The 14,484-nt window shown below is 37.7% G+C and overlaps 1 protein-coding gene across 1 annotated transcript in view; it reads right to left on the minus strand.

Moving 5' to 3' along the window:
- The window catches only part of LOC119417333 (copine-9), a 74,585-nt gene that overhangs the window by 14,561 nt on the left and 45,540 nt on the right, over positions 1–14,484 (minus strand). The window contains exons 7-9 of the mRNA XM_037684540.1: positions 5,243–5,306; positions 4,076–4,179; positions 1,281–1,385 (exon numbers count right to left, since the gene is read on the minus strand). Of these exons, the coding sequence (XP_037540468.1) occupies positions 1,281–1,385; positions 4,076–4,179; positions 5,243–5,306 (273 nt within the window). The remainder of the gene's footprint in view (positions 1–1,280; positions 1,386–4,075; positions 4,180–5,242; positions 5,307–14,484) is intronic.

The following is a 14,484-nucleotide window of genomic DNA, read 5'->3' on the forward strand; positions in this document are numbered from 1 at the left end:
CTTCAATCTCCTTAGATGTTTTCTCTGCTTGATGCCAATGATTTGACTCTTCTCAAATAGACTGACATCTTTTCCACGACCACGCGATTTGTCTTTCGACATGGTTGTTTAAGAAATGAGAAGCAACTCATTGCACCAGTTGGGGTTAAATAACTTGTTGCAGCTGAAAGATAATCGCCCATGCAGTAATTATCCAATAGGAGGCTCGTACCTGTTTGCTTAGTTAAATCCAGGTGGCGACTTTTTTTTGACCAGGCAGTGTATATACAATCAGTGGTTGCAATGGACCCACAGTCTGTTCCAGCTCTAACTCTTTAATTTTAAGGTAAATAACCATCTGATGCAAAAGTGCTGAAGTGTAAAAATTTACAATAAAGCAATCACTTGAACTGCCATGCATTTATTTTAGGTTTAAGTTGTTTCAGAAACCTTGAATCCTCTTTTGATCATAATATTTTCTGGTTAGCTGTTAGTATCATGCCTCCAAAAGCATTTCCTCCTGATGCTCTTAACTGAAGTTTTTTTGACGCCTATGGTAAGATGCTGACTACTCATGATTGCTCCAAAAAAAAAAAAAACACTTCAGTAAAGAACTGAACTGTATCATTTATGTTAGAGTGGATGGTTAACTGCTATCTTTTCCCTGACAAATACATGATGGGAAAGTGGCAATGCAGAGCTGATCTTATCTGTATGTATCTGTTTATGTGAGCTGATTTCATTCTCGTTCTGAGTTGGATGCAGCTCTGATAAGGGCTGATTTTCACTCAAATGGGGTTCTAAATATATTCAATGATCTGTATGCTGTTTGTAAGATGGAAAAATGCTACTGTGGTTCTGCGAGCTATTTGCACCATTAATGTAACTTAGCCACATTTTTATTTATCACATCAAAAGCAATGCCCAAATGTTAGAATTACAGATGTTATGGGGTTTTTCATGCATCTCACACATATATATGGTATTGTTTGTAGTGTCTGCACCTTCGTCTGTACACTAGGCAAGGTCCAGCCTGATTATGTATGTATAGCACAATGCTGTGTGAAAACTGAGTCAGTCTCAATAACACCAGTGCTGGTCCTTGGGACACCATGACCGACTGCTGGCATTATTCTGACCGCCCCAGTAACAGGTGATGTCATCCACTTAAAAAGGCTGCATGTACCTTGTTGACACTGAAGTGTTCTTTATTCTAATTTAATCAGAGGAAACTGGTCCCCATAGAACCTAAGAATATCAGTCAACATATTTTTGAATGCAGTTTAGTAGTCTTTCCCAACCTGTCATAATCCCCATTGCAGAGCGCTCTAACAGGGATGGTGAAGGGCTGCCACACTGGGTTCAACGTGTTCTTGATCACCTCTGTCTTGTGGCAGATGGTAAACCTGAAGGAAAAATACCATATGTGAGGCCCCCGAAAGGGAGAGCACATTCATACTGCTCTCATCAAACCTGCAGAGACAATCGTCCTCTGCAATTTCAAAGTTGCATGTTATCACCTAAACATATCTGGGAGACAAAATAATTTCAGATGAACTGTTATTGTTACAGACAGCTTGGAGAGGCACATCTGTGAAAGAAAGCAAAACGCTGAAAAAAACAAGCCATGGTTTGTTCTACAGGCTGAATTGGCAGCCGCAGGCAGCTGAGATGAATAATGAAAAAAAAAAAAAAGGCTGTAAACCAGATGGGATAATTGGTATGATTGGATGGATACACTGTAAGTACAAACCTCTTTTTTTAGTGGGAGGCCACCACAGTCTTCCACTTTCAGCTTTAAACTAAGTAACACTGTGGATTTGCTGCGGGTTTGGTGCTTCGATCAGGATTTACTGTTAGTAATGGCGGCACTTTTGGATAATTGCCTGAAGTGGTTTTTAGCAGCAACCAGACCCTTATGTGACCCTTAAAAGCCAAACAAACCTCTGATGCCTTCTTTTTTTTAACATCATTTGATCTAATGTGTGATGCAGCAGTTCTGTCTAGGAATCCTAAACATAAAGGTATCAATAATATGCTGCCATGCTTCTTTTTTTTTTTTACTGTATTGATTTTTTTTTTATAAGTGATTTAACATTGATTGAGTTTTTCAAAGATGCTTGAAAACATACAGGTCTAGTACTTCAGGAATTATCAAGGAATGTGAAAAAACCTGCAACCCTTTCATGCCAGAGATTTAAACTAAGACGAGATAAGATTTAGATATGTTGAGAAAAAATGTAGCTGTTTTGGTCGGGCCTTAAAACATTATGTGCAATCTCATTCAATATTTTGAGAGGACACAGTCAGAGTGTGTGTTTTAAATGACTCTCAGCTACTTCCACATTACCATTTTAGCTCACATTGACATGTTTATATTGGCTAATGTCAATTAGTGGTGGTGGGCATCTTGAATTAGATTGACTCCAAAAGATAATTAGTTGTAGATGAACATGGGATAATTAATTATTCAAAAGTTTCATTAATTGACTGCCTGGTCAACCAAATAGTGGACCACGTTTTGAGTCGCTAAATTTCAAAGAAGGGAGTGCCTTAACTCAAACTGACTGAGCCATCTCTACCATTTGGTTAATGTATGTAATGCTAAAAATATCCACCAGATGGCACTGTGACAGTAAATGATAGGTTCTTCTTTCCCTCCACCAGACAGGCAGGAAGTCAAAAACCAGGAAAACAAACATGGCATCATGACTGTCTTTGAGCGCATTGGACATTTTTGAAAGGTATGGATACTTATTTTTACATATTTTGGTGATAAAGGCCTTAATAAATAGAATTATAACCTTTGATGAAGCACAAACACTCAAATTATGTTTAATTATTTTATTTAAATGTGCATGTGGTCAATTCATGATAGCAAATTCAAGCTAATGTCAATAAAAATGATAACTTGCTATAAAATCAACTTACTCAAACCATCTAGTTTATCTATTTCTGTAAATAGGACTCTAAGTGTTAGCACATCGTGAATATGCTGAAGGAATTTCCGTACTCCTTACTTTCACTGCTCCACCTGGGTGTATCCCAGGTGCGATGGGTTAAATGCAGAGAGCCAATCCCATCTTTGTATGGGGACATACAATGATGACAACACATAGCACTTTATTTATTATAAGTTTAACTATGTTAATATGATTAAAGTCGAGAAATAAATGTAGAAATGATCTTAGTACTATTTTAATGAAATAAGACAAGTTGGTGTAATTATACTAGTAGCTCAGGAAGAAGTTGTTAATTAAATGTTCATCTTTTTAACAAATGTCACTAAAAGGACACTAAAGCGTTGGGTATGGGTATGTTATAGAAAAGAATCATTGATTTTTGTCATCAATCACCGAAGGAAATATATATATGAAAAAAAAAAAAAATCACAGTTTGTCTTGGTGGGGTAGTTAAAGGTTAAAATCCAGCCCAGTAGTTGATGAGATAATTTGCTAACAGACAACCATTGACAAACAGTTAATGCTGAAGTTTTAAGCAACATTATTGTGCACTGAATATCACTTGGAATATGTTTTGTTAATGATTTTCAGCTACTACCATACCAAAGTTTAGCAAACTATGAATAAAATTGAGTTTTACACATTTTATTGTTTTCCAAGTTCAGTTGGGTATGGCAGACATGTAATTATGTTCTGAAAAAATTACTTGCAGTATATTTCTGTTGAGTATTTGTAAAACTGACTGAGCTGTATCTGTTTTTTGTACGTCATTTGTCTGTGGCAGCCATCTTGAATTGGGCTGACGCCATAAATGCACTTATACTGACTGCGTTCTGAAAGTTTCATTAAAAACTGTTTTATGGTTCTTGAGATATTTTGCTAACAAGATTTGCAAACAGGCAAAACCAATAAATATGTATAGCTTAATCATCTAGTCGAAGCTCCCAACAGCCTTCTTCAGTGGAGTTATGTTAAAATGTATGTGAATGTAAAATTTTCCAGGACATCCTTGTAAAAGAGATTGATGATCTCAATGAATTTCTCCCTGGTAAAATAAAGTGATAAAAATTAAATTAAATTAAAAAAAAATCAAAGTCAAACAAGTTAAGCCCACTCTAATTGGTCACACTTACGTTCCGTCTTCATTACTCCGGTAGAAAACCAGGAAGGGGTCAGACTTTCCAAAGAAGTCTTTCTTATCCAGCTTGTTGGCACACAACTGCATTGTAGCAATATCCTGTCAAGGAAGACAAGCAGATTTCAGTACAGTGATGCAACACCGTCCGTGCAGCCTCTTCTCTTTAGGAATTCATTCTTAACAACAAAAGCCAGAGAAGGACTTTGCTGCAACTGCTCTAAAACTTCAAATCTCTTAGAATAAGATGTAATAGGCAGTCTAGAAACAAAAAAAAGCCATGCATGGTGGAGACTGGACCACCAAGCAGCAGCAGTTGGGACACTTTAATAGGGGGTCCCATGTATGTCAGAGTCTTTGTTATGGATTGTTTCATATAAATTACACAATTTATTAGTGGGGAAAATAAATCTTATTATGGGATGTCTGCAATAAAGACAGAGCGGCAGAGGGGAATGCTTCATACATATGTATGAATGGCTGCAGCAGTTAATGAGGAGCTGTGTATTTCCTGCTACTGTGTCGAGCTGCCTAGGACAACAGACGAAGGAAGGAAAGAAGGAAGAATATATAGACTGATGAATAATTAGACCTCTTAGTCGATGTCTCCTGAGGGAGAGCATCATGGGACACCCTAAGCTTGCCATTGACAGCATTTGGATCTTGTTAGGAGCAAAACCTCCCAGAGTAGCAATGGTAAACACGACGACGATAATAAGCCTGTTCATATAATGGTCTCTGGAGTGCACACGGACACACACACAGAAACGAGAGGGGAGAATCCGGACGTTTCTGGTTGGTTGGCTGATGGTAACGTATGGATGTTTGAAAAACTGCAAAACCGGAGAGGAAAATCTCTTCATGGCAAAAAACCCAAGCAAACAGTTTGTATTAAACCCATTTAGAGAAGCAAGGCGAGGAGGTCTGGCAAACCAAATATTATGTGCTTAACCTTAAAAGAGGGTAGGAAGTTGATGGAATTGGGCACTCACTGATTATCTCTTTCAATAATCAACAGTTTTTATGTTGTCTGCCTAGGTGTGCATATGGGATTTGTGTGTGGAAGGAGACAATTGGAAACAGCCAGAAAAACCATTGCAGAAGATAATTTTCCATCTAAATTTGGGTTGTGTGTATTACTATGTGTGTATGTGTGTGTACTGACCCTGCAGTTACTGAGCTCCTCAGCAGTCAAGATTATGAGTCCACACTTCTTCCCCGGAATCCCACTGAGATGGTGAAGAAAGAGAGAGAGACACAGACGTGGTAACTGTATCGAAGCATGAATAATAAAAGTAGAAAGCAGATATCGTTCAGCGCTATAAGCTGCTACCGTGTCGGCAGACAGCCCTGCGTGCATTTACTTGTTTCTGAGAAAAACTCATAATGGGCAAGTCATTTCTAAAAATGGACAAGAGCAAATGAGCTAAAGTTACCGACACTGTGTTAGCTGTCAGGTTAAGTGCAGCTGTTTCCTGTACGCGTGTTCAGGCAGACTTGTCAAACATCATCACGGCGGGAATGTAGAAATATGTCAGATGTGGTGACAGAAACAGGCAGAGTTAGTTTCCGAGGACTGTTTATATCAGTTTAGGCACCCAAAGTGTTTTCAAGTAAAAATACTTCAGATTTTATCCAACCTGTTCATCCCTATTGTGTTTTCTTACCATTCTTTACAGAACATTTTTATCCCATCAACTCACCGTGTCTGAGGTTTAACTTGTTAGACACATTTGTTCATGCATTTTAAAGAAAACGAGACCAAAGTGTTTTTCTGTCTAAAGTGTGAATGCTGGGAGCTGAATGACTTCTGAATGAATTTTGCTAAAGAAACTAAAACTGAGTTGTTAAAGCTAAAAGAAGATGAATAATTGCTAAAAGCCAAAAATAGCAACATGTAAACTAAAAGCTATTAATGACTAAAGGCTAACTAAAGGCTAATTGTAACAACAGTCTAGCTAAAAGCTACAAGTAGCAATAGGCCTGCTCAAAGCCAAAAGTACCAAAACAGTTGCTTGTAGCTGAAAGGCTAGCCAAGGAGCTAAAAGTAGCGAAGGGCCAGTTAAAAGTTAAAATGACCAAAACTGAAGCTAAAATCTAAACTTTGCGAAAAACAGCTAAATGTTAAAAGTTGTAGAATGGTTGCTTAAAGACTTAAAGTAGCAACAGATTAAAATAAAATGCAAGTTTGCTGAAGCAGATTTTAAAGGGTATACTATTTTTGAAGAAATAACAAAAGAGCCTATTGTATTTCTATGAAAACAATTAATGCAATTAAACTTTTAAAAATAAATAAATTAGCAATTGACAAGAAACAAGTCATAGCATCCATCTCATGAATGAACTGAACTTTTTGATATATGAATCTAAACTAAAACAAAGTATGCAGATACTACATTGCTAAATAATAATAATAATAATAATACATTTAAAGAATCCACTGAAAAATATAAACCAAGGAAAACAATTCTGATTTATTTATTTATTTTTGTGAACTGAGTGTTGTTTCCATTTTTACCCCGTTTCAAAATATTTAATTAGCATTGTTTAGTTTTAGTTTTTGTTTGTTTGGTTTTTTACACAGTTTGACACCAACACATGGCGAAAACACATTTAAAGTAGCAATTGTTAAACTGGTGTCACATTAAACGAATAGTTTCATATGGATAGAAAACTAGAAAAGTCAAGTTTCAGGAATACATAATGATAAAAAAGATAAATATTAATGAAGAAGGTTTCAGCAGATAATAGAATTAAATGATAGGCTGCATATTAGATTCCACACTGATTTATGCAAGGGGGAAGAATAATCTGCTCTACCAAAAGTTGCATTATCGGATCATTTTCCATAATTCCATTGCATTTTATTTTTGTGTCCCGCTCAGGCACGATAGGTGACTAATAAACATAGTTGTTGTGAAGCATGGAAAAAAATGGCACCAAATGCTTAATGTGTCGGTGACAGCTGTGCTTTTGACATATTTACAAAGGGAACTGCTGTAAAAGGTAGACTAGCAGCCATGATGTCAGTGGTTTGAAGGGGTTCATTTCCATAAAGCCTGACAAATAAAGCATTATTAGCCGATGACTGATCCACTGTGCCATTAGTGGTCAAAGCCTCCACAGGGTGGTTTTAATGACACAAAATGACAGAAAAAGGTAACAATGTCATATTTTCTGGAACAGTTTAAATGGATTTGAAGTTCTCTAGGTAATTAAGTGCTAGATTTTTTGTCACAAAATAGGGTTTTCTGAACATTAAAGACAAACATCTCATGCAGTAAGCAATACTTGGTGGCTCGGTTGGTAGAGCTGTTGCCTCTCAGCAAGAAGGTTGCTGGATTGAATCCTGGCTGGGGCCTTTCTAGGTGCAGCTTGCATGTTCTCTCAGTGCATGCGTGGGTTTTCTCCGGGTACTCCGGTTTCCTCACACAGACCAAAAACATGCATGTTAGACTGATTGGTAACTCTAAATTGTCCCTAGGGAAGTGAGAGAGTGAATGGTTGTTTGTCTCGTTTGTCTCTATGTCCCTGTGATGGACTGGAGACCTGTCCATGGTGTCCCCACCTCTCGCACAGTGACTGCTGGATATGGGCACCAGTGACCCCCATGACCAGAAAAGGAAGAGGCAGGTAAAGATAATGGATGGATGAATGGATGATGGGGTAGAGGCAGGGCAGCCGACCTGGGACCTGGAGGCCCCAGGCTCGATCCCCAGCCATTCCCACATGTCGTGAAGCAAAGGTGAAATTTATAAGACTGAGTTTGTCGTGGCTCCTCAGACTAATGAAGGCTTCTGGATGAAAGACGAAACGTTTCAACAAAAATAAAACCATCTAGAGGACTTGACAACTTTGTTGGATTTTTCTACCTGGCTTATTGAGCATGATTATGGGAATAATTGAGCATTTTATAAATGTTAAAAATATGTTTAGGGAATTAGCCTCAGGTACTCCCACACCAAACCTTAGGTATCTGTAAAACTAACCGAGTTTGAACAATTTTGAGTGTTTTATTCATATATTTATTTACTTATTAGCTCAGTTGGCAACCAGTCTTTTATATATTTGTATATAAAATAAGATTTAATAATAAGGTGTAATTGTCTTTTTTTTTTTAAATAGTTATAGAGTTTCTCAGTTTTACTCAATTGTATAGTTTTAGAACACAAAATCATTTTGGACATTTCATTACAATAAGTCACAAGAACAAGCATGTGTGCAGACGTGCCACACACGTGCTTTATCTGCTTCCCAAACCGTCTTGTTGTTTCCAAGAAATTTTCAAGGTTACTGCTTGTTATTTCCATTTCACTTCCTTTTGTTTTTCTTCCATTTAAATTCACCCAGAACTTGAAGTCTTGACAACAAAGTGACTGCAGTAGGACAACATAATAGAAATAAAAAAACATTTGAACAAAGAAGACAGCGTGCATGTATAAATGTGCACGTACAAACCCTACACAGAAAGAGAAGACAGGAAGGAAGACAGAAAGGCAGTGAAGGACCAAACTCAAGAGCTGCTTTATTGCAAAAAATGAATGGAAAGGGATGTATGATAGATTGCAAAGTGATTATAAGAAAAAAGGCTAACAGTAATTATTGTAGCATGTTGCCAACATGAAACCAACAATTAGACACATCTGAATAAACTTGAATATCCAAAAAAAGAAAAGTGGGATGGATTTCTTTGTGCCGAGTCTTGTATAACTTGTAACATATCTTCACATTTTGAAGAAAATAAACGAAAAAAGTTTCCTGTTTAACTCTGACAGTTGTTCTGTGGTGTTTTTAAGTGCCAAGAACACACCAGTTCACCCCCAGCAGCATCTTGGAATGTAGACACGAAGCAGGTTCCAGAGTTGTGCAGTTCTGTACTGACAGAAACCGACAGCCGTCAGACCAAACAATGTTTGCTCACAGTTCCTCTGCCAAGACTTGGTGAACCAGTGTCCACAGCAGTCTTAGATGTCTCCTCTTGGCAAGGCCATGGGAAGTACTGGGAGCAAAGGGTGCATCAGCCTCCCCTGGTGGATGCCAGTCAAAATGCATGTCCAAATATGCAAAGAGTTAAAGAACGAAAAGAGTAAAAACTTGCTTCACTTGTGCTGCATGTGTTTAAAGTCAAACTGATTTTTATTCTTAATGATTTTTGTGCATCTGTTAGCCCATAAACCAGAGCCTTTACTGTTTATGTGAACAAGATTGTACAAATACAACTTTTTATTTCTTCTTCTTCTTTCGGCTGCTCCCTGCGTTAGGGGTCGCCACAGCGAACTAAGTCACACGAAGACTTTGCAGTTATTTTTATGCCGGATGCCCTTCCTGATGAGAGACCACCAAAGCTACTATAGCCCTCTCTGTGGAGCAGGGAGCTGCCATAGGGCACCTGGGGTGCAGCTGTTGAGGGTTAAGGGCCTTGCTCAAGGGCCCAGAGTGGAGCAAATAAGGGTGGAGTCAGGTGTGAGCGTTTCAACTTTCCCTCCCATATTTTGATGATGTCGGTCCAGGGAGTCAAACGGACGACCTTCCAATCACAGGCCCACCTTCTCTAACCTCTGCACCACCACTCCCCCACTGGCCATGACAGATAAGATACTTATTTTCAGACTTTTACATCCTGCCTTGTTTATCTGTTCCACAGTTATTTTGAAGTCCAACTCTTGCACAAAGGGAATCTGAAACTGATCTAGGATGCAGTTTCTGACCACTGTTAGTGAATATTTCAGCTTTGTTCCAGTTCACTTTTACCAGAACAATAATACAAAACAACAGCCTCATGAAAACACAACTGACAGACGTATTGTGCTTTGATATTAAAAGATAAAAAAAAAAAAAAGCTCAGCTAGACAGAACTGACAAAAGATGAAAGAAAACAGCAAAAAGAATTGGCCTTGTAAAAAAAAAAATAATAATAAAATCTGGAGGATGTGGAGAAAAGAGGGAGAGGAGCATGTTAGTCATTCACACCTCGTCTCTTAAATCTACAGCCTCGCATGACGTACTTTTCAAATCGATGGATTCTCTCGCTCACGCTGGCTCCCCAGCTGTAGCAGGCAGCAACAGTGAGAGAATTATTTATGAATTTACCTACACAGCGTTACCAGCTGCACACCCTCCAGCTAGGCCACCGGAAACATCAAGTGCCTGGACTCTGGAGCATCTGCCCGAGCCCTTACTGCTCCTAAACAGCAGAATAATAATGGCTTACTGTTATTCTGCCAGACTTTACAAGCATTTGTCTCTTCATGTACTGAGTTTAACGCCACAGATACGTGTTCTATGTCGGTCTATGTCAGTTATTTGATTGATTTCAATGAACTCTGCTCATTACACCTGATTTGAAACTTCTGCTAAATATTTCACCAAGTCTTTGTAATATATCATGTTAGTGAGGCCACTGTGAGCTGTTTAATAAGCAGCGAACAGTTTAAGGGAGGCACTAAACAAAAGCTACACCTTGCTGTTTACATGAAAACAATGGTTGCTATACAGAAGACTGTGTCCACTGGTTTATACAAGGTTATCTTTTTGTTTGAAAATATTATATATATATATATATATATATAGACCTATATATATATATAGATATGGATGTATATATATATATATATATTAGAGCCTGACCGATATGGAGATTTTGGCTATTAACAGTACCAATTGGGGGGGGGGAGCATTGTCCACCCTCAAGAATCTAAGTAAACGGCGAGTGGAGCAGGGCTTGTTGATTTAGCACGGCTGTTAGCAACCATGAAGCTAAGCTAATCAGATCCACATCAACGTTCATGCTCAATCATCCAGGTACAAAATCGAATAATGGTCAATCAGGTCATCTGGACAGTTTATTTTTTGTGGAAAGACGTTTCGCAATCTATCCGAAGGACTTCCATCAGTCTGAGGAGTCCCAAATAAACTGTTTTCACTACTTGGGAGTGGGACTCCTCAGACTGATGAAGCCCTCCGGATAGAGGGCGAAACGTCGTTCCACAAAAAAAGAAACTGTCCAGATGACCCGATTGGTCATTATTGGATAATCAGATCCACCTTTCATTAGTCCCACACTAGGTCTACAAGTGGTGCACTGGTCATAAAAACAGCCTTCATAACTTGGATTCACATTTTCTATCCTCCACTATTCACCATAACGTCATCAAGTTTGTTACATAAATATAAATTAAACAAAGAAACGCCATTCCCTCTTCATTGTTTAGTCAGTCACATACGGTGAAGACCTAATTAGTATCATAGGAGGTTCTTTTTTTCTTTGCAGCGAAATAAATTTCAGACAATATATTTCACTGAGGACAACAAAGATAACGTTACTAACACCGATATAGTTTACCTCTACGTTAGCTTTATTGTTCTGGATAAAGTTTTACGAGGCAATAGCCAATGCTAGGTTATCTAAACATTAGATTGCTAACGTAGGAGGCACGCAGCTAATGACAAGTTGTAGGATTGGAGAGAATTTATTATTGTTGATTTTTTTTTATTTATAGATCAGTTAAAATAAACTTACCGTGCATTGTTCAGCAAAATACGCTACACAGTATTGCTTGCTGCTTCAGCTGTGCTGAATGTGAAACTGAAACTTAAGGTCATGAGTTGAAAATAGTCTTCATGCACCCTCTGCTGGATACATTGTACAATTACAGCTGGTTCCAGCATTTAGGGGTGAAAATTAGAAGTGCTTATATCGGCACACAATGGGTCAATTATCACCGATACTTATATGTCCCCAAACGTCTATATTGGCCTAAAATATCAGCCCTACCGATATACGTATTAGTCAGCCTATATTGTAATATATGCCAAGATTTTTTGATTTGCAGTAGTTCATGTAGTGTACTGAGCAATGGCTCATGCTAATATTGCACTTGTAAACCACCACATCTTGCAGGGATATGTCATTTTAAATTAATCTAGCATTCCCTAAGGAAATATGGTTTGACTTGATGCAAAACAAAAATCTCACAATCTGTTAAGACTGAGCGTATGCAATGAAATATTCCTCATTGCATACGCTCAGTCTTAATATTTTCAGCTACTACCACGCCAAATTGTATCTGTATCTGTAAAATTGACTGAGTGCAGCTGTTTTTATGTTTGCTAACTCTGATTAGCTGCAGTGGCCATCTTGAAATGGGTTGACTCCAAACATCAACCATGTGCAGTAATTACAAAGCACTTTCAGAGTTGAATTAAAATGTGTTCACTAATATAAAGATATTTTGTTAACAGACACAGAGAGAGAGGAAAAAAAAAAGAGCTTTCTCCCACACAGAAACACAGGCAATAACATGATCGTCCGCCCTTCACGGTGGTAGGCAACAACTAACCTTTTAATCCAACAACTTTAGTTACAATGCAAAATATGATTCTCAAAGAGAAAAACCTTCAGGACCTAATCATTTTAGGAAATAGCAGCAGTGGAGCATGATTCAGTTCTTTTTCACCTTTTGTTGTTTAAAAAAAATGACCTGTACACAAACAGAGAGGATGGAGGCTGGCAGGTGTAACACATTCTATTTACTAAAGATGATATGAAAAATAAAAGCAATGCATCTGGCTTTGACAACTTCAGCACATTTTCAGAGGCTTATTATCTAGTTCACTGAGGAACGACTGGCAGGAGGAATTGTGCTCCGAGATTATAAAAGGAAGAACAGTGGACTTCTATCTCTGTAAATGGTGGGCACAATTTGAAATGGTTCAAGGTGGTTTGCCGTTTGCTTTCTCCTTCAATCAGAATGAAGAAGACATTTAAAAAAGCGATGCGGCCCAATGTGCTCCCAAGTTCTGAATGTGAGCACTCTTCAGGGTATTCAGTTGCAAGTTACTGACATTTTGTAAGAAAATGAGCACTATAAATCAGAAAACTTGTGAATTCTGCGGATGAATAAACCATCAAACGGAGAGAATCTCTGTCTTCAAGTCTGATTGAAAATCTAAAATCCGAAGCTGATTGCGCAACAGTACATGAAGGTTCTGTTTTTGGTTAATATATTTGCATGTAATAGAAGAAAGAAAAAAAGAACATAATCAAGTGATGCTGCTTTACATATATTTTTTTTAATTAGAAACTAATTTTGTTGAGACAGTATGAATATTCTGATTTTACTCTTATTAACACTTCTCTTTGAACAGAAAACCACCAACGATGACTCACGATCCCAAATAAGTTCAAATTCTGAAGGTGCACTAATCCAATTATGCTTTGTACATGATTCTGAATAAACCCTAAAAATGGTGCATCCAATCAGAATTGTTTTGTTTTGTGACAAAATTGCCAATGATCGATAAGGTCCTGGATGGGCAGGATCCTGCCTGACCTCCTGTAACCTCGCAGCGGTGGAGACCAGGTCTTTTCAGTTGTAGGTCGTAACCTGTGGAACCAGCTGCTCCTTCATTTCTGACAGGTTTCTGTTTTAACATCCTATTTTAAAACACGTGTACTCACTGGCTTCTACTTTGTAATACAGCATAAGAGTTGACACTTTTTTGCATAATTTTATTGGTTTTATTTGAGGTGTTATCATATTTTTAATGTTTTTTTTTTTCTTTTTCTTTGTCTTTTATGTTCTCTTGTGTTTGGTGTTATCTTTTTATTGTGTGCATCACTTTGGCCAGTGACCGTTGTTTATAAATGTTTTTTAAATAAATTTGATTTGACTTGAAAATGCAGCTGCATGTTGGAGGTCTCTGGAAAGGTGCGTCATTATTTGAACTTATGCTCTTTAACATAAAATATAAATTATATTTTAAATAAAGCTGCACCTCATTAAAAAAAAACTGTTTGGAATTTTGTACGTACTTAGGAATGAGATCAGTGCTTGGTTGAAAACCTGTTGTGCAGTAAGTATCATAAAAAAAATAATAAAATGACGTTAAGCACTTTACCTGTGGATGAACATGGGATCAGTGCAAAACGTAAAACAAAAATTAAACAAGCAGTCCGCGGATGTCCCCCGTCAATGAAAGATTTAAATAGTGAATGATTATAGTTTTCAGGATGAGTGTTTTTTCTTGGAATTTAAGAGTTAAACCTTAATGTTTTTGGTGCAAGTTATTCAAGTGGGTAGGAGTTAAACTGTGAAGAGAGGTAGGTTGCTTTGCCTTGTCCGAGGTGGTGCCGCGTGACAGATCCTGGCGAGCGAAGGGAGGTATTTTATTTACCAACAAGTGCAGTGGTGGAGCCAGAGGGTGGCCAATGGTGGCCTTGACCACCATGGATTCATCTTCATCCACTGCACCGGCCGCCTCAATAACTTGGGGAAAACTATAATTTTGAGCAATATAAAAAAAAATAAAGCAAATCTGCTCAAATAAAAGGGGTGTCCTGTTTACATATATAAATTAAATATGTATATATATATATATATATATATATATATATATATATATATA

This window comes from Nematolebias whitei, chromosome 11, assembly GCF_014905685.2.
Source record: "Nematolebias whitei isolate Nwh7 chromosome 11, NemWhi1, whole genome shotgun sequence".
Taxonomy (NCBI): domain Eukaryota; kingdom Metazoa; phylum Chordata; class Actinopteri; order Cyprinodontiformes; family Rivulidae; genus Nematolebias; species Nematolebias whitei.